General features: G+C 41.0%; 1 protein-coding gene across 1 annotated transcript in view; it reads right to left on the bottom strand.

The window, feature by feature from the left end:
- The window catches only part of AKAP13 (A-kinase anchoring protein 13), a 205591-nt gene that overhangs the window by 99922 nt on the left and 82674 nt on the right, over positions 1 to 22995 (bottom strand). Inside the window, exons 6-7 of the mRNA XM_030456754.1 lie at positions 17987 to 18283; positions 9032 to 9215 (exon numbers count right to left, since the gene is read on the bottom strand). Of these exons, the coding sequence (XP_030312614.1) occupies positions 9032 to 9215; positions 17987 to 18283 (481 nt within the window). The remainder of the gene's footprint in view (positions 1 to 9031; positions 9216 to 17986; positions 18284 to 22995) is intronic.

Below are 22995 nucleotides of genomic sequence, written 5' to 3' on the forward strand. Positions count from 1 at the left end.
CTGTATGCAAATAATTAGGAATTCAAGGTACATAGACAGCACAAGCATACCATCAAACAGGTAAAAGTACACATACATTTCAGCATCTTTGCCAACTGGTTTCTTACTTTAAAAGCAGCAAACTCTTCTAAGAGACAAGCACCCATCTAGCAAAGCAGAGCTATCTCTCTAGGAAGCCATGCAATTTCAAAAGTAAAATCATAATGAGCAAATAATACCATGACTGGCAACAGGAAGGGGCAGAAGAGGGTGGGGAAAAGGTCAGACAGTTCATTACACAGCACAGAAACCTGTGCAGACCACAGTGGTGGCAGTGGCTGTCCCCTCTTTGCCCTGGTACAACCACTTGCCCCCTCCCGTGACTGATTTTCGGCTAAATCTGCAAGGAAATTCAGACAAAGCAAAACTGTTTTCTGTCCATTCACCACCATTTAACTCAGCTGACTATAGAGGAATTAGTCTTGATTTAAAGAGAATCAATATTTCCACAGAGAAACAGAAGGAAACGTTCAGTTTTTGATAGCAATTGGTATAAATCCATGGAGGCACTGGTCAACTGAGCCATTGCAAGTGACTAAATAAATGACCTTCCTTTATCAAGGAAACACAGACACTTCTGTCTTTCTTTTCAGCTGTCATATATGAGAAATCACTGTACTCAGGGCCACTCTCACAATACAAGACAGTCAGCACAAAACCTATATTCACCCACTCATGGGGACAATATCACCAGCATCAAAGAACCACTCCAGAGTCTGCTCCACTTTCTCATCAGCTTCAAGTACACTTACAAGCATCTTCAAATCAGTACCCACAAAGTAGCCTGCATAACTCGAGCCTTAAAGGACCCTTGGGTGACTTCAAAAGCCTCAAAACCTGGATCAAGGTGACATCAAGCATGGTCCCCATAAACACTGTGAGCACATCCACCCCTCCCTGCTATCAGCCACCTTCACACAACCCAGACAGATCAAATAATAGTTTCTGCTTACAAAGACAGCCATTTCTTTCCATATTCAAGTTGCCAACCTGTGTTACACTCTATAAAAGCCTTAAAACCTTTTGAAAAAAAACAAGATTTTTCTCACATCCAGCCACGTGCCAACAATTCCAAGCTCTCTTTTTGTAGCAGTCATCTACGTTGCACAAAATTAAGCAGTTAAATAGTAGATGGCTCAGCCTATTGAAACCTTGAAACCATTCCTTTCATTGACTGCAGCAGGTAGGACAAATGGGTATTCACATTAACAACTTTTTTGCACACTTCAATTTCTGTTGTTCAGATTCAATAATTTCCAAAGACATTGATGCAGATCACACTAGAAGATGCTCCTGCACATTTGTCCTCACATATGGAGCTTAACTGTTTGTGTCTGTTCTGTACGTCTCACTGCAAGCCATGGGTTTTATTGAGAAATGATAAAAACACACTTTCTTATAAAAACAAAGCAAAACAACAACAAAAAAAGCCAAAAAAAAACCTGCTTGCCTTAAAAAGTTGCAGAAATGGAGTTTGGTGACAAGGGTTTGAAATTTGGTGGTGCCAGTTCTGGTAAAGAGATAATGGCTTTTGAATGGAGGGGAGGAAAAGATGAGAAGAGGAACAAAAAAGCCTCTGTGTGTTAAGCAGAACCTCATCTTAGCAAGACTTATCCCAGTTTTACAAATGGGCAAGGAAGGTGGTGTGGGAACTCAAGGTGTTACTTCCTGGGGATATCCCCTCCAGATTTCTGAGCTGAACTTCAGCTGAAACAAAGTAAACTCAGTAGGGTTGCCAGCTCTTATGATCTTACTGGCAAGCCCAACAACAGCTGCTGGTTTATTCTAAAAGCATCAGCCTCTAGATTCATGTGATATAAAAAAAAAACAACCAACAAAACCAAATCAAAAACAAACCACAACAAAACCTAGACTTTTTCTCTGTTCAATTAAATAAAGCTCCTACTACTATGGTTGCAGTGAAAAGCTAGGGAGTGCTAGAATTTAGATGTTCTTATCTGTAAGACAAATAAAAGCTAAACTCAAATTATTACTGTTGCTGTATTATCACACTGAAAATACTGTATCAGACAGACTGGGGATAAACAAGGAAGGTGCCTACCAGGACAGGATGCTTCACTTGGTGGCAATTGCACAACAAAGCCATAGCATGAGCAATTTAAAGCAAGCCAATAATGCCTCCTGTCAAAACTCAGCACCCAGACTTAATGCAGTCATCAGCTTCTAAACTAAAGGCAGAGATCTGACAAAGCAGAATACTTGCAGAAGTGTTGGGTTAAGAGAGGCTTTTTGTAACTATGATCAGCTTCACACCCACAGTCTTCAGTGATACACAAAGCACTAATGCACACAAACACTTTCTTGCACCTACTTGTTTTTTGCAGCCATCAATATGTTTTGTATATGAGACTTGGAAAACACGTGCAACCACTATGTGCTATAATGGGTTAAAACCAAATGAAATGTTAATACATTTGAAAACTGTTTCACAAACACAGTGTTTGTACTTCAGGAGTTTCCAGGTGCTCCAAAAGGCATTAAAAAATTAAATTATTCCTTATATCAGAAAATATTATAGATCACCAATTTGAATACTTTTGATGCCGAAGGAAAGAGTTAAAGTTCACCAGATGCAGAATTTATGACTAACCCCTGAGAGTGCTTCACACAAACATGAGCTGCAGTAGGTTCAGACACTGAATTGAATGCAGAGTTGCATAATCTACCCTTCAATATCAGCCTAAATATTTAACAATTGGATTCAAACTATTTAATGCTGTCTTCTCAGTCCAGTGATCAACACCCTATACAGGGAAATGGTCCTTGAAAAGCTGTTTGCAGATGCATATAACCTAAGAGAGGACATCCAGCATTTCTTAACACAAAGGGTCTGCACTCCTAACCCCAAGCATTTCTTAGGCTCCAGTGTTGAGTATACATTTAAAAAACGAAGTACAGCTACAAACTCTCATCAGCTATATCTGCCAAAATGCATGATGTGCATTCCATAAGAATGACAGTTAATAATTGCATTTTTCCATCTGTTTTATTTTCACAATCTTAACTAGCAAGGAGGATACCCTGCTTGGGATATGGAGCCATAGATCCAACACAGAACTCAATTTGGAGTCACAGCAGCAAACAAAAGCAATATAAAGTGAATCAGTGAAATACACTGAGAGTGAAAACAGATGCTATCTGTTGCATTTTAAATACAAAATACAAAAGCACAGTCATGGAAACTCCTTCACCAAACAATGTTTTCTTTACAGCTAAACCCACCATCTTAGATCAGGAGCAGTGATATGGAAAAAGGACTTGTCTCTGCAGAGCACCCCTGCATGCTGCTGCAAGCAAACATGACCACAGACTCCGTAACACAACCCAAAGATGAAGCCATCACTTTGGCTGCCTCTGACACAGCAGTTCACAAAGTCTTCTAGAATAATCTGTTCAAACTTCCATCTTCATTACAAACACCACTACCTCAAGCAGATCTTCTCCAAGGACTAAATATGAGTGTCCTAACTGGGTATTCAGCTTACCCATGCTTGAGGAAAAGAACCCAGCAGTTCTGGAAAATCATTTATCCACATTTCCTAAACTTATCCTGAAATGTCTATGAAAATCATTTAAGAACCAAACAAGACTGTTCAGGGTTTATAGTCCCTATAATTCCTGGGTTCATCTTTGGATCAGAATTGCTAGGGGGGGAATAATTTTTTTCTCATATCTTACCAAATCTTCTCAAATCGTCTCTTCTTTCTCCTTCTCACTTGCCTGTTTATATGACCAACCCCTCCCAGGATGTCCAGTTTACAAGTGGGATAACAGAGACATTAAAAAACTGTTTCTTCCACACAATCAAAGCCTCATCTCTCTATTCTGTATTCAGAAGTAGATATAGACAAAGGAAACAACAAAGAAAAGGAGGAAGCCAATGAATGAGAATGCATGTCTTAGTAATGGTATGGAAGGATTAGGAAGGCAGTAAAAGCTGGGGCATGCAGTGGATGAGTAGGTGGAGAAAAATACAAACTCTTCCTGCTCCATCATGTTCACACCTGGTTCCCTCATTCCTCCACTCCCTCTGCCCCTCTGCTGTGGCCAGAAGAAACACACAGCACCTCAGCAGCTTTCTAATCAGGATGACTGATCAAATAAACAATGGTATTTCAAACAATAATCCTTCAATTCAGCAACAGACAGCATCCAAACCAGACCTTGTTGGATCACAGCTTCTCCCATGCTTTGGTAGCTGAACAGCATCCTCACAACACATCCATCCCTCCTTGGGTCCTCTCTCACTGCCCTTCTAATGTCTTTCAATCTCCTTTTAAATACTCATCTTGTGCCAGCACTTACAGAGACAAAGTCAACCATTCTCTCCTGACAAACCATAGCAAGCCATACCCTAAACCTACTGCCCAGCACATCTGTTGCTTATTTTGGGGTGGAAGAACAGAGAGAAAACTTAAGCTTTGTATTAATGTTGCAGTGCTCCCCAAAAAATCCTGGAACTGGTGTAACCAAGGGAAGGCTCAGAGCCCTGCCTGCTGAGTTCCCAGCTCACAGTAAGGGCAAGGGGGCACACAGGGAAGGGGGGCTCAGCCTATATGTCCTCAGAGACATAAGAACCATGTTTACTTTCAGCTGTCACGAGCTGGCACTGAAGTCGCAGCAGTCAGCAATGTTTTCAGGAAAGTACTTTGGGAGGCATCTGCACCACAGATTTCTCTTTGACTATGCAAAGACTAAATTTAATGGAACAACCTAACACCAAAATTGAATTTCAAATGCCCATGTTTAACTGGCATCCTGATTTTCCAGGAGTACTGTAAGATATGCTTGATTTTAAGGCCTTGCTTAAGGTCTCTGCTGAACATGAAATTAATGGTTCAGAAATTAAACATATGCTTAAAGAACTTGGTAAATTGGGGTGCAAAGAAATGATGTACCAGGAAAATCCTCTTGCTACTCTGGCTCAGAAAAGTCTATTCACTTTTAAAAGTAAAGTTACTGAAAAAGCTTCCTCATTTGAGAGGCACCAGAGATTACAACACAGATTTCACCAATTACTTATGTAAAATCAGAACAACAGCAAGTGATAATCAGGGATTGCACAGCATTCATAAAACCCAAGTTATTTCTCATGTGTGTTAATCAGTTTAAATTTGGAAATACAGACTTGTACCAACTTACAGTTCCACATGCTGAGCCACCTGGTTGTTACCAGGAGATTTGAAGGAAGAACAATCCCAGAGCTGTGCAGAAGTGCTTCAAAAGCAATAAGTACAGAAACCAGCAAAAGCAAGAATATTACAGTAAAAAAATGGGAGACTGTTATGACCCTGAAAAGTCTTTGTTTGCAGGGAGCAGAAAAATGCAAGAAGTTTTTTAATGGGTTTTACTTTTCTCTTCCTCTCCACTTCAGGGGACCTAAGTCTCTCTCAGCTGTAAAGGAATGACAAACACTTGGCTTCACATAAAACCATTATGCTTAAGGATTACTAAACAGAACTCTGTTCTGCAGAAATGAAATTAGAAATCAAATCAGTGTTTCTGTGTTTTACAAAGCACCACTTCCACCTTCCCTGAAATTCTTTCTTAGGAATTCTACTTCTTGGAGCCATTTTCCTTGCCTAACTTACAGGGCACTGCAGAGCATGGATCTGGCAGGCAGATTATATTACTACAACGAACTGTTTCAGAAAACATCAACTACTGCAAACTGCAGCTGTCTTGCTGTAGAAGCCAAGTTCCTAACATGCAGCATCCTTCCCTCCTTTAATCAACTGTGCTGCCTCTTCAGAGCCAGCCTCCTGCCAACGCCCTGCAGCAGCATTGCCCAGTGTAAACACAGGGATGTAGCAGCCTTGAAAGAAGGACCTTTTGCTTTGGAATTTGCTCTCACCAGATTCAGAAACTGCTGAGGCTCAGAGAGGGCTATGTAACTTGCCTGGTTCCTAAAGTTTTTTATTGTAAGTCAAGATCGTGCATTTAAACTGTATTTACATTTTTTTTCCATTTTTTTAGAATAGCAAACTATTTACAAGGCTGCTAGCAAGCAAACACGAATTTTCCTAAAGAAAATCCTTCATTTTTTTTTCCTTAAAAAACTCCTGCCTTTATGCACTATACTATTCCATTTGCACCACAGGACAACGTTTACTGTGGAGTTTTAATCTCAAAGATAAAACAAAGAACCCTCAGCAATAATACACAACTAATAAAGAAACACTGCTACTAGCATCCTGCTCTCCACCTTCATTGACCTCTGTGTGCTCTATCATAGCTCTTAAATTTGGTCTCAAAAGCAGCAGCACATGCACCTTTCCTGCAAAAGGATGCAAAAGCCACAGCACAAGCTCAAGACCGGATAAGGAAATACTTCAGGGGTTGCAAATATTAAATTGGAAGTGCCTTTCACTTTGTTACATGAAGATCTGTAACAGTTGAAAAGGGAAAGCTCATCTGATAAACAGAAACTCAAAATGTCACCAGTGTAATTAGTTTTTGAGAAAAATATTTACACTGCAGTTGAATCAAGCTGCTGCACAGCCTAAGCCTGGCAAAACTGCAACAGAGAAGGGTTTGTGTCTGCTTTTTAATTATTGTATCCTAATTACAGCAGAATTTCATCCCTTCCCAGTGCTGCCTGGGAGAAGCATTGTAAAATGCAGGGTCCTGTAAATTAGCAAGCAAGTGAACAGTAAGTTTCTCCCCAAGGATAATGCATCACAAACCACACTGCATTCATTTATTTGGTGAAGTGCAGTTTAATTACTTGTAAAAATAATGACTCCTTTGTACAGGCTCTTGCTAACATGCGTTGCTGCTCTGCATTTTGCTGAGCAGGAGGAGCTGTGTGCCAAAGCTGTGTGCATGGATTATCCAGTGTGCACATAAAGAGTGCAGACAAGAGGCTGCACACTACTCCTTGTGTTTTGATAGCCCCTAAATGATATATATTCTCTCCATGGCATTGGGCTGCTTTTCTATATTTTGAAATATTTCTCCTCACAATAGGGATTTTCAAGTTTCAATCCCATCCTCATGGCAGAAAGTGCTAACAAAACAAAAATCTCTGCTGGGAAATCAGGAGGTGTCCACTTATTCTGCAGCCACCACCCTCCTGCGTTGAAGGGCTTTGGTGGCCTCCATGGCACGCAGAGCTCCCACTGCTCCCAAACTCGTAGTACAGAGCTTCACCACTGTCTCATCCATCAAAAAAGGGTTCCATGACTTCCAACATTCATGGATTTCTGTTGGCAGGGCTTCATGAGGATAGCAAAGGTTTCAGAGTCACAGGATACATAGCATGGCTGTCAGTGTTTACACATTGTATTTTCACTCAGCAGTCCAAGAGGAAAACTAACACTGATGAACAACTTTAGGATATACCAAGAATAGGATCTGGGATCTTGATGGTAATGTTACTGCAGTTCTAGTGTCTTATTTTCAAAGATGAACCTTAAAGGCCATCAGAGAATATCCTTGGATTACACCAGCAGCATCTCTTAAAGTGAATGGCATAGGGCAATGCCATGTAATCCAAATGTTCTGTTCTTTTTTTCCACTGATCAAAAACTGTCCACTCCAGTACTGGTACCACTTGTGGAATACTCCACCAGATACATGAAGAGCTGTTATAATAGTCTTGTTTATTTCCCATTTTTAAATTATCAGCTCTACTCCTATTCAGATAGCAGCATTTGATGTGAGCTTTATAATCAAGTTTTGGCCAACTCAAACTTGACAGTATGCCAAGTCTAGGTCTCTTAACATGGTTGTCCTCACCTTGGAGAACTTTGTTGCAGTGACAGGATGAATGTGCACATTCCAATTTGATCAGATAGTCTGCAAGAGAGTTGTGTGCTTTCAGAGTATGACTATTGAGCTCAATGGAGAAAAAGTAACAACCATTTCTGTATTCATCCCAGCCAATGGTGGCAGAGAAAAAGCCTGGAAGATAATCCCAGCCTGCACATTCCTCCTTCACTGTCACTTTGCATGGGGTTGACACAATTGTTCAAGATGAAATCAATGCAATCATCACAGCATAATGGAAGATATGCTAACACCCTGCTCCACAACTATAGAAAGGAGATTAATTTACAATTAATAGAGAAACATCATGTGATAATGTTGATGATACAGCAGACTCCTAAACATGACACTGGGTTGCTCAACATAAATCCCAAGTATCTGAAAATCCAATTCAGAAAAATGAAGTTAATAACAAAGCTTAAGAGAACCAGGCATCAGAATAACACACATCCAGAACAAACCTTTTCTCTTTTACTAACAGATGCCTTGGGACTTATTTAAGCTTTATTACCCTCAGCTTTAATGCCAAATCTCCAAACATCTGCTATTCAAAAATAACTTGTCATCTTCTGATGGATTCCTGGGAAAACACTGCAGTAAATGCTCATGTCATTTGTTACTTGTACACATCCCAAAGATCTGTCTGCCTCTCACAACCATTCAAAAGAGAACAGTTTCTGTTGTTAAATACTTGCATTAATTGTTACCTAAATCTTTACCTATACTGGTAAGGTACCCATTGTCTGTGTGAGGCTGCCTTATTTCAATACATATTCATTTAACCAAAACCCTCCAAATCTAGGAAGAACAAATGCAACAGTCAACCACCACCATGAAGCCTGCCAGCTCCCCTCTTCTGGGCAGCTGCACATGTCTGAGGAAAAGCTTTTTCACTTGTGTTTGCAGAAGGTTTCTCTTAATTGGTTGACATTACAGGGATTCAGTTGGGTCTTTAAGGAACAGCTGACAGCAGAACACTGGTGCAACAGGCAAGGAGAACACAACAATATCAGCCCATTTCCCCTAAACCCTAAAGACCTGCCCCTATTATCGCTACTAAGAAAGATAAAAGCAAAATTATACCAAAATTGCCTTTAAGGGTAAAGCACAGCTCTTAGATAGTATTCAGTAATAATGTACAGCAGAGGCAAGCATGACACAGCATAGAAAGATAGGAGAGGAACCATCAAATCATCCTTACTCTGTCAAAAGTTGGTGCAGCTTCTGGTAGCCCCTCTCCAAGGCCAAGCTCACAGGTGTTGCCCCTTCGTTGTTGTGGATGCTGAGAGCTCCTCTTCCACCTGGCTGCTGGAGCAGAAACCAGGTCAGCCTCAGCAGACCCAACCTCACTGCAAAATGCATCAGTGTCTCCCGAGGGATGTTCTCTGGGAAAGAAAAAAAGGAAAAAAAAAAAAGAAAAGAAATGGGAACTTGTAGGCTGTGGGTTCAGTGAATTCCATATCCCCACCTCCCAGCCACACCACACACAATGGCTGGCATGGAAGTGACACGGTCTGAAAGCTGAAGAACCTGCCCCATCTGGGAAAATACACTGGGAGCCACTATTCAGGAGACACCAGTACTTTAAAGCAAGGGAGATGGTATGGTGGGGACAAGAAGGGTTCATGACCTCTTCCCTGAGACTGACCACAGAAGTCAGTGTGAAAACTCCACCATTTCACAAGCAGTCACGGCAACCACCAAGCTGAAACACTTCCAAACAGAACCTGGAATACTCAGCTGGGTTTTTCTAGATATCCAAGCCTTCTCCCCACACACTCAGGACCAGATTGTGTTATTTAATGGTATAGTGATTTGTCCCAAGGCATGAAAAAAGATGAACTGCATTTGAAGCACAAATCTAAAGCAGATACAAAAGAGAATTGGTTCATCTCTTGTGTAGACAAAAGTGATGAATTTCCATTCCTGGTTTGATTATGCCTCAGACCAGCTTTATACAGTAGCTCTATGATTCTGAGTAGCAGCATTTATAAACTAGCAATCTCCACTGGTGCTTTTTATGTTTAATAACCACGACCTTCTAATTTGTTAAAAGTCACTCTTAAGACTAAGCTTTCATCTCAGAAAAATATCTCCCTACTCTGAAAGCTGCAGACTAGAATCATCCTCTGGAAAGCTTCAACCAGAAATGAGCTCCAGATGCACTGCTGAAATATAGTATTTGCAGATCAAAGCCTGTTATTTCTGTATGAAGGGCTGAAAAAACCTGTGAGAAATCAAAAAATCCTTCTTTTAATTAATAAAGGATTTCTGTATTGACTGGCAGCAACAACAACAAAAATGCACCAGCTTGGTCTCAGTATGCCAATGAGCACACTTAGTAGAATAACTTTAATATCATAGCACTGATATATTGGGTTATTAATTTGGTTGTCAGCCAAATCTACACAGCAGGTTCAAAAATGCAAGTGCATAATGGCTTTAGGATTTAGGTAAGTATTTTTTCCTCAAGTATGCCACAAGAGAAATTACTTCTTCAAAGTGCTGCTGTTTTTCTTGCTAACTTACTTTCTTAAGGGACTTCATTAAGACCTTTGGTGAAAAACAAAGTAATAATGTGAAGTTCTCCCAATCCTAACGCAATTTGTTTCCCAACTTGTTTGGATCAACTCCTGAAAAACTAATCTGTATTCAAGAACCAAAAGCTTTCTGGCAGCATCTCTCTTCCAAAGTAGTCCAAATTAGGTCTCTGGGCTACAAACCAATCCTTCCCCCTCAACCTCCTCTTGATTACCATAAAGCAAAACCATGATGTCCTGAATACATGGGCATGGTCTGAACGGAGGCTCCTGATGATCAGAGAAAAAAGGAAGAGCTGGGTTCACTTAGGGCATGTGGGAGAGCAATGGAAAGGATTTTGGTACAAAGTGTTATGGAGTGTAACACTTTAGAAATAACCAATGCAACAAGGTACTTAATCAGCAGTTGTCACAATATTAGAATGAGAGTCAGGAAAAATAATACATCATATGGACAGACATAAAGGAAAAGCTACTGAGAAGGCTGCAAAAAGGAGGAAGTGTTGATACATTTGGGACTTACCTAGAGTGAAAACAGATGCCTAAGGTTTCATTCAACTTGCAGAACACTCCTTCACTACCTGTGCTAACACACTGGTGGAGTCAGCAAGAATAAAACAGAAGCACTTCTGTTATAGCAAACTACTTCCATTAAAAAAAAATAATAAAAAAAATTGCATTGGTCTGACTACATCTGTTCTAGCACAGGATCTCTCATACTCCCTACTATGTTGAAAACAAAAAAAATCATCTTCCTAACTAAAATGGACAGTGTTGCACCAATACTGAGCAGTGCAGAGCTGTAAAACAAGCACTGGGCCCTGGACCAAAATATTTGCTCCTCCTTCATCTCAGAGCCTTACAGTTACCTCGAAGCACCTCAGCTAACAGCAAGTAAGAGCAGTAAACACAGAAAATGTGCAAGATGCAGGCAAATATCATCCTGTCCTTGATGTAACTGGGTGCTCCTCTCTCTCATCTTTCCATAGATGAAATGCCCCCTTTCCCTATTTTCCACCTGATCTAATCTGTTCTTGTGACGACAGCTTCTGAGAATTCCACCTTTTGCTCATTGTTTTAAAACCATGTTCTTTAGCATCCAATTAGTGGACATGGGAATCCCAGAGTTTGGCTGGAAATCTCTACAGACACAACTGAACTCAACATGGACCTTCTCTCATGCCTCTGAGCAAGAGGAACGTGCACAGATCTGTACAAGAAGACCTGGCACGTTGCCATCCAGAACATATTAAGCATACAATCTCACTATCCAGGCCTACTTGGAAAGATCTGCCTAAAATATAAGCTGGCATGAGGCCACCCTAACAGATGGGCACAGATGATGGCAGCAAAGAGACAAAGTACCATACACACAACAACTGCAGAGGCCCCAGGCATTGGCTTTAGAAGGTTTTGGAGTGTGCAAAACTTGCATAGCTACAGTTAAAAGGCGTGTGCCATCTGTGGGCTGGATTAACTACTGGTATATAATGAAAAATACATCTGTTGGTGTAGGATGCTGCTCAGAACAAGAGGAGAGCTGGTCTGCATTATCTATGGGAGTGGTTTTGGATGGGAAGGGAAGGAAGTCAGATAGATCCTTCCAGTCTTTGTATCTCTGAAGGAATGAAGCACAAAACGTTGGCAACCCAGCCAATGATGTACAAGTCTTGTCATGGTGCAAAATGTCTGTCCCAGGCATGGAAAAATGAAACAGATTTTTAACTTGCAATAGCCAGAGTGCTTTCTCCTGCCACACACCAACCATGAGCTCCTCATCTTAAAATGGCCATCCTTTGAATATCAACAAAGAAGCTTCCTATAACTAGGAAATTGTGGAAATACAAGACACACGATACTGGAAAGGCCAAGGTTGTTTTGTTCCTCTCTCATTTCCTAGTAATAGGCAAGAGCTGAAACATATGATTACTGTCCCATAATGGCAGGGTACTCTAATCCAGCTGGCAAAACATGGGACTTTAGATACATTATTTTTATGTGTTTTCTTACAGCTGTGACACATGAACAGACAGTTTATCTGGGTAACTAAGGACAAGTTTCCATAGAGGACTGTCAAATGTACTCTGCTAACAGTACAGGATTAAGGTTTAAGGTGCTATTAGGACAAAACAAGTAATGACTGAAGGAAAAAAAATGTTTGGGTATGCCACATCCAAGTAGACACAAACTTTTCTCTAAGTAAGAACTTGAATTTTACTCTTGATTAAATAACAGAAAACACTTTTTTTTTCTTAAACAATTTTTTAAAATTGATGTTTATATAGAGTAGCCCACACTTAACTGCTTATTTATTCTCCATACACTCATCAAGAAACAGCCATGGACCAGTTGGCATCCCTTGCCAACCTTTCTATCACCGTGATCTTTGTATGATTCTCACCCCAAATCTCATATACTCAGCAATTTTGAAAACTGACATCAAATCTGGCCTCAAATTTCTGTTTTTTTTGATGGAAACATTCTCAATGCTGAGATCAAACACTGAGAAGCACCAGGAGCAAAAACCAGCAAAAAGTGACCACTTAAACCTGAGGTCCTGGAGAAAGGCTCCAGCAGAAAACAGGACTGAAGAAAGGTCAAGGCAAAGATGTTGTGTTTGGAGTTATGAGTTCAGTTAATTAAAAGATGTGTGGGTAATTCTTTTCTAATCTTACAAAGAAGAAATATTTCAAAGCACACTGAAGGAACTTCATGTCCCCATTGCCACTAATATCAAAGGAAACAGAAACTTTTCCATGCCAATGATTTCTCAGCCACAGACCAAGGAGGTACATCTGAGTACTCAGCAGCACATTCCAGATGCTGCCTGAACAAGAATAATTTTCTGCTTCCCATCTTTCACTACAGAAGGCATTAAATTTAGCTATGGAAAAGATTTTTTTACATTTTAAAAAGAACTAGAGCTGATCTATAGCTTTGAGCTGTTGGCACAGAAAATACCATGTTGCTTTACACCACAGTTCATTATGAGAGGGCAGAAAAGGTGGTGAGCAACAGACTAGAAAAGGATATGAAACTCAACCAAAAAGAGTATCTGTAACTATTACACTGAAAAGGTTCAATGAGAAGCTAGATAAAGAGGGTAGCTGATGAATAGACTGAAGTTTTATGTCTGAAAAACACCATCAGCTGCTTAACTTAAACATCTTCCCATGGAAAAAAATGTTGGCTCCTAATTATCAACCTCCCTTCTAACTCTCTTTGAAAGCTTTTGTAAGTGGTTTGGGTTTTTTTTTTAGGATTTTTGCTTTTCTTTTTTTAAATAAGGCATTTTCATCACTTTCTCTCTTCAAACAGTCTCTATTTCTATTAAAAAAAAATAAATTCTCTTACCACTGTGACACTCATGCTGCACTGTACACTGCAATCCTACTGGGTTTATAGTTAAAGTTACTAAACCCATACCCCAAATCTACTCATGCTACTTCAAACCAGGACAAAGCATTTCCCTCTCTACCCAGCTCCCACCTAGCAAGCTCTCAGGTTTCATTTCTCAAGCAGCACTTCCTGCATGGGATACTGTACATATGCAAGGAGGTAACTGCCATTCCTCAAGTTAAGGAGCTGTTAAGTGTTGTACTTAATGAGATGGTCTCCTGGTTATCTGCCTGTAACTGTGGCTGACTGTCTTGAAGCTGTTCATGTTCTCAGGGGAATGGCTCCATACCACTGGTGATCACTGGAACCCTCTGCCGAGGTTAACCACCTCCTGGAAGCACCATCCTGGCAATATCACACCACTGAAATGGTACCATAGGTCTGGACTTCACCACTTACTTCTAATGAGTAAACAACTGTTTCCTCAAAGCAGAAACAAATTTGTTTGCTACTGATAGTTATCTCAAGCATAAAACCCTCTAAGCTTTTCATACCTGTGCCTTGGATACCCCCAATATTTTTTGCAACACAAACAAGCCATAATCATTACTCATACCTTCAAATACTGTTTTAGTTTTCTAGTCAGATTATTTTCTCTTCAGTCATTGGGCACACAAAACCACAGTCCTCTACATTGCATATAGAATACTTATTAATTAACTCAGAATACTTATTAATTTTTCATTTCTAGATACAAAGTGTAACAATCTGTTCTATTTACAAAACCACCTTTAATTGCCACTTAGCACAGTAAATAACCCTCCTTTTGACAGCAGTAACAACTATATTCTTTAGAAAGTTAGAGTGCACTTGTAATAATTAAGATGGACATGATCATACAGCACCTGAAAGTAATGCTGTGTTTGGGATACCATGGTAACAAGAGTAACCATTAAGTATGGAGATTCTGAAATTGCAGGAGCTCTTTGTATTCTTACCAATAGATAATAAAGAGCAAGACCCAGGAAAGCCTCACTTCAGAGGGGCAGTGGGTGGCTGAGTCCTCAAGAAACAACTATCCCAGACCAGAAGCACTGGGGATGGCAGCCGTGCAGGGAGGAGGTCAGGACACACTGACCCAAGGGCTTCAGGCACATTTTACCTGCAGTGCAGACCCCTCCTCTACAAACACACATCCCCTGCCCTGCCCCTGCCATGCAAGGACCCATTGCTGCACCAGCTTAAAGGCAGGACCATGGCACCATGCATGGAGCTGCTTCATCTGTCCCCTTCACCCTTGGGACATGCTGGGCTGTCTTTTGATGCTCAGTTCATCTAAATAAATGGTTGAGGATCTTCTGTCTGCCTCAGCATGAGATGATGGAGCCCAAGGACCTCTGTAATAAGGAAACTTATGTTCTCCCATCACCAGGTTTTCTACCATGGCTCCAAGTGGGATCAGGAAGATCTCCTGAAGTCCCATTACCTTGGATCTCTGTAAAATATTTTCTGTCTCTGGGTAAACAGATATTTAATGCACTGCTTTCTGTTGTCCTTTTCTCTAAGCTAATGACTTAGCTAAGACTTGCTCTCTGAGGTCTTCCACAAATAACAAGCAGGAGGCTTCACCTCAAGTGTTCCACACAGCAAGGGGGTTCAGGGAGAATGAGAAAAAGAGAAAGGGAGCAGGAAGTCAGAAGAAGAAGTCAGAGGAACAACATCCTAAGAGCAAACCAGGCAGCAAAACTATAGCCCCTCTTACTGGAAAAAGGACCCAGAGTAGCACAGGTCCCTTCTAACTTTTTAAAAGCCAGGCTTCTACTTCAGTCCTTGGAAAAAATCAACTTTTAAACGTGTTTGACAGTCATGTCCCTCTCTGAACAGCAGCTCCCCAACAGGCTGTGGCACTCAGGGAGCTGGCTGAGGCTCCCAGCTCTCTCCTGCCTTCAGAGGGTTTGCTAAACAGCAGCGTTTTGTTTCCAGCCCACAAGAGCCCATAGAGAGATGCCAGCTTAGAGGCAGTGCTAAAAATCTTTCAAGAAGGAGTCTGACATTTTCTTTTGTTCTCATTTCTATAGTATTTTCTCCTTCAAGACGGTTATTTGAAGTATCTGGTGCTGACATTTAGGAAAATGTGAAATATGAATTGGAATAGCTGTTCATAGGTAGTGACGCAGCGCAGGACAGGGTGTCCCACTGGAGGGGACACTGCCCAGAACACATTCAATTGTTCACATGCTCCCACAGTTTCCAACTTTGCTGTGATTTTCTCTCTCCCCCACACAAATTAACCCACAAGCACCAGTATAGGGTGCTATGCTTTACCACAGAGGTTTTTCTAATCTAGTGCACCATCAGGAATCAGAGACAACTCTTCACACGAGCTTTGTGACCAAAAGGATGCTTACAGATGCAAATCTTTCCTGTTACAATCACAAAAATTCCCTCAAATTGCCTATGTACAATTAGTTCAATGCAAGAAAAAATTACCAGATAAACCTGGCTCAAGAAAAAAAAGCTGATGAGAAGATAAAAAAAAACAACACACCAATAAGCTGCCCTTTTCTAGTTATTTATCAAAAGACACACTGCAAGGTAATGTAGAACCAATGATCTTGGATGAAAGTAGGATTTGTGCAGTTATATTTATCCACTCACACTTTCATCTACAAAAACCTCTCCACAGGCTGCCAGAAGGCTCAGAACTACAGAGCTTCATTTTCTCACTGTGGATGCAATGGATGCTCCACAAGTCTGTCAGCATACTGAGCCCCACACGACCATGCCTTCCAAGCACACAAGCATAAGCTGACCAAATCAGTGCAAATCCTATGGTCTGATTTCTCTCAGTGTTGATTTTCCAAAGAGTAACCAAAGTCAAAAAGAGAAACGGGATCTTGGCCCTCCTGCAAAATCAGCAACACTTCAGAGCTTCAAAGTTTTCATTAACATAAGATCAGTTGGGCTGTATTTTTATCACTTAAACCAGAAATGTCTGCATTATCACAGCTTTTTCAAATGCAGAAAGAAATATCACTGTCTTCCACACAGAGGAAAAAAATACCGAGTGTTTATCTGTTTGCTAATATATGACAGCATCTGCATTTATATCCAGAAACCATTAAATATGATCCAATTTTTTAACAACTGGTAACACTGCTTCAGTAGTCTGCCTGTGCATTCACGTTTACAAAAGCAGTCAGCAAATCAGTGGAAAATAAAGCAAGAAAAACTCCTGCAGAAAACCCTGTCGTGGTGAGCAGAACTGAGTCTGGCCACATCCTCTCCCACTGCAAGCATTTGCACCATTGTATCCTTTAAAAAATAACAGATGCCTCACAGCCATGTTCCTTAGGTGAAACTATTTACCAAAATACCCTAAAAATTTGCACAAGCATCTAATTCCATCTGGTTCCTCAGTGTGCTTCCTCAGACTCCCCTGAGTCTAAGCAGAACTCCAAAGACATGGACATGCCACAGCACCCCAAACACCTTGGAACTTCTGCTTCTGCAGTTGTCCAAGACTTTGGGTCAGCCCTAGGGTTTATTTATAAGCTCTCAGTAACCATCACTGCTGTGGTTAATAAGGGTCAGACATTCCTACCTTCACCCTCTATTATTTAAAAAAAAAAAAAAAAAAAAAAAAAAAGGCTTGTTTTGGGGAACACCAGCATTTACCCAGCTCCCAACTGGAGTGCAACCAGAGATGCAAACCAAAACCTCAGGGACAGACCCCCGATTTCTCCAAGAAAAGCAAGACTTATTTTACACATTATGGTCCTTTTGCACCTGTGTAATAAAACCAAGACTTACCAAAACCACCAATATTTACCAATAGCCTTTGTGGCACAAAGATAGTGTTTCCACGAGTATCAGACATTGAATATACAGGGCTGTTTCAGGAAATCTCAGAAGCATGACACTGACATGGATCCCATTGCATAAATATATCCCATTGCAAAAAATAACCCTCTTCTGGGTATATGTTAAAATACTGATCATTTACAACAGCTTGTGCTATGTCATAAGAGAAAACACAGAGAAAACATCAGTGCCTTATGAATTTTAAGGAATTTTATCCATCTGAAGTGCCAAGCAGATGGATACAGATGTAGTTGTGACACACTGGAGCACATCCCATCCCATCTCCAAGTACAGAGGCCAATGCACTTTTTGAAAGGCAAATGTGGAGGGTTTCCAAAAGCAGGGAACCCTTTTTCCCAAGCTATTCCCCTCTCTCCCAACTCCTGTCTCTCACACATGCCCATGGTCCTCACCGGTCAGGGACTGGTCGGCTCCCAGCACGTTCCATTCTGCTGGAAGTTTCAAGTGTCGAAAAGCCAAAGCCACTTTCTCATCCAAGAAGTCCACATCAGCAGCAGGTGGTCTTGAGCGGTCCAAGAAACGGGTGAAGTTCAGTGCCTGCTGGTTGCCAGCACAGGTGGCAAGAAACTGGGCAGCATCATAGGCTTCATCCTGGACAAACTGGAAAGTCTCTTCTGCCACAACCAGAACAGGATGACCTTCCCTAGAGGCACAAAGTGCCACCTTCACTGTCTCACAGCAGTCATGACCTGCAAAATAAAACCAGAGGGAATGGTAAAGAAAACCAACAGATGTGCTAATGAAACACAACAGAGCTACTTTTTAAGACAATCTTAACATTAAATCAGGTAAGAACAGCTCTAAATTAAGCACTATCTTGGGAATTTATTTGTGTTGGAGATAGACCTCATAGGCTTTTGAAGGAAAAGACATGCAACTCTTCTGTGTTTAGAACAATATAAACCAAAAAATACAAATTATACTTATCTCAACAGACTATTTTTAATCAGCAGCAAGTAAACCCCAAGAGTGTTAAGTTATCCAAGTGAAGGTTTTGTCAACGCATCAATGGAAATTACAGTCCAAACAACCAGATTATACAGTCCAACTTTTCTTTTCCTGCTCCACAGGACTCCAATAACTCACTAGAAACCAGAACCTGAGTGCTGCAAAACTAAGTACCCTGAAGGCTGTCACAACACTTGGCTTGCACATAAAACACTGCAATTTCACCTAAAACAAAGATCTAAAAAGCAGCAATAGCTGTGAGAGCTTGACCTGCCCAGACATGCCCTGTGTGTGCTCTCAGATCTTGCTGCTGCACATGCCCTTTGCATTTGGGTTCCAAACTAAAACTAAGCTGCTTCTGGTAAATAAAAACATGGAAATAGCCACTTTCCATATTTACAAAACAAAAAGGTTGAAAGTCTGTTAACTTCTAGGTTTGTTTATTTATTTACATTAGGGGAATCAAGACAAAGGATGCCCTGACAGGGCAGCAAATTCATTGACTCAGAAGCTAAAAATATTAAAGAAATAAACGCACAGCACCTTCTTTGCAATTTTTAAAGGAAAAAACGTGTGTCCAACACAACCAGCACTTGTAATTGTCAGACGTGTCCCGTGAATAAGGTTTGTGTTTCAAGTTCTCCGTGTGGCACAGTTTCTTGTTCCCATCTTGGACTGACGTCATGGCTGTTTTTGCCAGAACAGCATGGACCCTGCACTAATTACTGGAAAAGCTTCTTTTTGCCCATGACCTCAGCATACTGCTACATTCATGAAACTCTGCTTAGTTAGATACGAAATGACAATTTATTTTTAAAGGCTTGAAAATTCAATTTAAGCCCCTATTTGCAGTCAGTGGGAAAGTTCACTTCTTGTGTCGGGCTCTTTGCTGTTGATTTCCCTGACAAAAGGAAAAATATGTCCCTAATCTTCATGGTTTTTCAAGCCAACCTTCTAAAGCTGTTCTGAGGTTCTTGGCAAACGTACAGGTTTTGTCTGCTGAAAGAGGCAATCCTGAAGTTAATTGAAAAGTCAAAACTGCTATTTGGACACTGTGGGTTGCACCGAAATTGTTAGAGGCGAGGCTGCACGACTACCAAAGGAGAGCAAAAGCAGCTGGAAAGGTATCAAAAAGAGCAGTGTAGACAGGGAAGAAAACACACATGGATGTTGCTGCAACAGCTCAATACACCCAGAAGACTCTGAAGCTGAGAGGTGAGAAAACTTTCCTTCCAGCAGCAGGTATCTATAAGCAAGAGGATGAAAGCTGCAGGAACAGATTTACTGGTACTGGTATTATAATAAAAATAATAAGGATAGGAAGACATAATTCTACTGTTCTTGGAAATACTGCACGTGCATTTTAGTAGACCCCCAGTCAATAGGATGGGCAGGGATCTCAGCAGCACAGATGAACCCATTCACAGACTCCACCCAACCCACAGTAGGACCCTCAAACACTCAGTGGAGAAGCAACAAGATGGTACAACTCTGGGGGGAACTTGCCTTAAACATGGTTCAGAACTGTACCTGCCTCCACCTTCTTAGCTCATCTTCCTAAAGACATGAGAATAAGGAGCTGGGAAGACACTGATTTTTTATAACCTCCACAAAAGCAGTGAGTTGCATCCAGTCTGCTGAGAACACTGTGAACCCTATGGGAGACAACTCAAGTGCTGTGAAGTTGGCTCTCCCTCATGCAAAGCAGTATAAGTTTGCTAGAATGCAGAGTTAAAAAAAAACAACACACAGCATAATAAAAGACTCCTTAACATAATGAGAAAAGCTTTTATTTTCTTAAAGAAAACCAAGCAAACAAACAAACAAACAAAAAAAAACAACAAAAAATTCCCAACACTATTTTCTCTCTATTCCCATAAGAATCCCATCTGCAAAATAACCTAGAATACAGCTATACAGCTACTCTGCCAGACAGCTGGTTTGCTTTCAGGACTGAAACAGAAAACATACCTGCTCTTTGAGCAGCTACAAACACTTCAGGACAGTCACTTCCCTGTCATGAAGCCCATTCTGTGGGACAGCAAAAGCTCCTCCATCATTACAAGAGAGAAAACTCAGTCAAGACACATGATCTCCTTAAACTGGTACAACATGAATGTACACTGAGTTCCCTTGCATGGAGCATACGTTAAACACAAGCCTTAAATGAAGCAAAGCTACAGGATTGCTCAATGAAACACAAGGGAAGGTGATAAAAAGGCCACGTCCTGATCTGCAGCCAACCACAGTTCTGTTGAAATTCCCCCAGATATCTAACACAGATGGTAAAGGGAGGTGACTGAGCTGCCAATCCATTTTCATCTAAGAGGATCAAACAAGCATCCTGCTAAACCCTGGGGAATGTTCTTCGAAAAGGCAACTGCTTTGATGTTCTCCTTCTCTAGATCTGAGAAGATGTCAGACTCAGGGGGTAAGAGTCTGGGACAGGTTCTGACTTTTGGCAAACAGTTCAAACAAAAGAGGAGCCAGTTAGTAACAAACATGGCCAATACTAAGAAGATTGCTCAAGAGGTCTCTGCCCCTTGCTTTGAAACCGCTGCAGAACGATGTAAGCAAACATACCCTCAATACATAAACCTTCTGAAGGACCCATTGGTGGGGCAATGCTTCTCCCCACATCAAAGACCTTTGCTTCCTTCACCAAGACTAATATCTGAACTTCAACAGCCCTTTTTTTCCCCAGAGCATTAGCTAAAGTGAGCTAAGCATTCTGGCACTCTCAAGAGATAAGTGGTTATCATTTATAAAACAAGTCCAAATCTGTTTTTACAAGGTTCAGTAACTTGCTCAAGATCACAAAGAGCTCCTGGCAGTGCCAGAAGAGACACTATTGCTCTCAAAATCATCTCTTTTCTGCTCCAGCTGGTAGATGGTGGGATTTTCTCCTAACATGGGTTAAGAACCAAGTCCTGCAGGTTGTGAGCATCAGGGGGTTTGACCATCAATTGCTGTAACTCCCTCACACACCTTCCCCAGAAGTGGAACAGAGAAACATCTGACTCATTAAAACAAAAACCCAACACCCAACCCTGGGTGTGTCAGGAAAAGTGATGAACCTATTTATAGTCTATTTATAAAGGTTTGCATTATGGTAGGCTGAAAACACATCAATAAATCACACAGATGAGTACACCCACTGGGGGAAAGTGAATCTCCTTGCTTTACAATGTGATTGGGTTCAAAACACTGCCCAGCACTCCTGCTTTCAAGCCTTCTCCAGAAATCAGGCCCTTTGGCCAAAATAGCAATCAAATCCAAATGATGAAATATTGAATATTGGCACACAGGTATTATCCAGCAGTGCCCCAGCTCAAATTTTAACTCTTCTGACAAACACGACAGTGCTTGTACCATGCTGATACCTCAGTGTGCACAGGACAAACCCGGGTGGCCTCTCCTCTTCATACTTTTTTTGTCACAGTACGAAATCAGGTCACTTACACACTGGCTTACATCTGCTCCTCAGTTACTTTAAACTTCTTGGAAACCATTAATTATTTGGAGCTATTTTAAAAAGTGCCAACATACTGCACGAGAAATACAGAAATTGATTATTTCAGTCTAGGCAGGGATGGACACAGTGACTGCTTCTATTGGGATAAAGTGACTTCCTCATCTTCAAGTAAAACCATGCTTTAGAATTATTTTAAATAAGACAATAACTCTTGAACTAAATAATTCCTTCCTGGACTCCTTAATGAAGTTTGCTTTGGTTCAGCCACAAGAACAAAAAACAAAAACATGGGATTCTGGTGTCTGTAATTATCCCTGAAGAGAGGAGACGCACCAGCATGACAACAGTGTTTCCTCTACATGATAACTTTTCAAAACAATGATCAGAAGAAAAGGTGGATACTTTTAAACTGTAAGCAATTAGCAGACAAATTCATATAAAGCCTCAGACCTGGCCACCTAATTGGTCTTTGACCTGGGGAGTGGTTAAAAGGGCAGCAGCAAAAACTGAGAATTTTTGTCATTAAAGAAGGTACATGGAGACAAAACACCCCTAAACAGAGCTTTACTAGAACATGATTTCATTTCCTACTCCTCTAAAAGTGGAAATCCTGTCCAAACCTCCTATTTTCAGCACTTACATTTGAGCTATCAAACAATGGGTCCCCAGCCTGAGCAGTTATTTAAAGCCCTGTTGGAAGCACATGTTTGGTTTTGCCTGGTAGGTGACTAAGGATTCCAGTGCTAATTGCATCCTCTGAGTTCCCATGGTGGGGCTGGGTTGAAGGAGGTCTTAGACAGAGATCTAAGCATGACAGGAGAGCCAAACAGCAAATGTGGTAAATTTCATGGAGTATTTAGATTTGCACCCAGAAGATGTTGCCATCTGGTGGCTTGCAGACAGGGTCTGCCAAGGGATCTCCAATGGCCTTCAAAAAGTGCTTTTCTGCTTCAGAAATAGACAATTCCGGTTGTGAAA

The sequence above is a fragment of the Calypte anna genome, chromosome 10 (assembly GCF_003957555.1).
Source record: "Calypte anna isolate BGI_N300 chromosome 10, bCalAnn1_v1.p, whole genome shotgun sequence".
Lineage (NCBI taxonomy): Eukaryota > Metazoa > Chordata > Aves > Apodiformes > Trochilidae > Calypte > Calypte anna.